Source organism: Rhincodon typus, chromosome 44 (assembly GCF_021869965.1).
Source record: "Rhincodon typus isolate 14 chromosome 44, sRhiTyp1.1, whole genome shotgun sequence".
Classification (NCBI taxonomy): Eukaryota; Metazoa; Chordata; class Chondrichthyes; order Orectolobiformes; family Rhincodontidae; genus Rhincodon; species Rhincodon typus.
The window spans coordinates 1,632,335-1,632,884 of record NC_063375.1 but is presented as its reverse complement, the minus strand read 5'-3'; the positions used below and the strand labels follow the sequence as shown (position 1 = coordinate 1,632,884).

The window sequence follows — 550 nt, the reverse complement described above, 5'->3', positions numbered from 1 at the left end:
CGGCGCCGAGGGAGCGGGCGCTGTCGGAGGGTCGGCGCCGAGGGAGCGGGCGCTGTCGGAGGGTCGGCGCCGAGGGAGCGGGCGCTGTCAGAGGGTCGGCGCCAAGGGAGCGGGCACACACAACCTCTCAGAGTGAGGAACACATTCCTACCTTGCAGGTGACTGAGGGGTCAGCAGTTGGTCCATTGGGGCTGAGGGCATGGGCGACAGTGAGGGTCCATCATCAAGCTCAGGGTAGGCTCCGCTGTGAAGCCAGACGGAGGGACTCAGGTTAGACTCAACAGGGATGGGAGGACAGGCACAGAGAGACTCCCATCACCATCCAGACAGTCCTCCAGCCCCTTGATACCCCCGCCCCCAAAACCCCTCTGCCTTCGCTCACCCTGCCCTGCCCTGCCCACCCCCCCCAGACAGACTGTCCCTCTGTACTCCCCCCAACTCCCCCGAAACACTCTCCCTACGCACTCTGCACCCCTCCACTCAGAAACCCCAACCCTCTGCGCTCATCCTCTGCAATACACCCCCAACCAAAAATGTTCACCCCCTACAG

The 550-nt window shown here is 64.2% G+C and overlaps 1 protein-coding gene across 1 annotated transcript in view; it reads right to left on the bottom strand.

Annotated features, from left to right (window-relative positions):
* LOC109925193 (RAF proto-oncogene serine/threonine-protein kinase-like) overlaps nt 1-550 on the bottom strand; it is a 17,509-nt gene that overhangs the window by 7,725 nt on the left and 9,234 nt on the right. Inside the window, exon 4 of the mRNA XM_048619949.1 lies at nt 152-276. Coding sequence (XP_048475906.1) covers nt 152-276 — 125 coding nt within the window. The remainder of the gene's footprint in view (nt 1-151; nt 277-550) is intronic.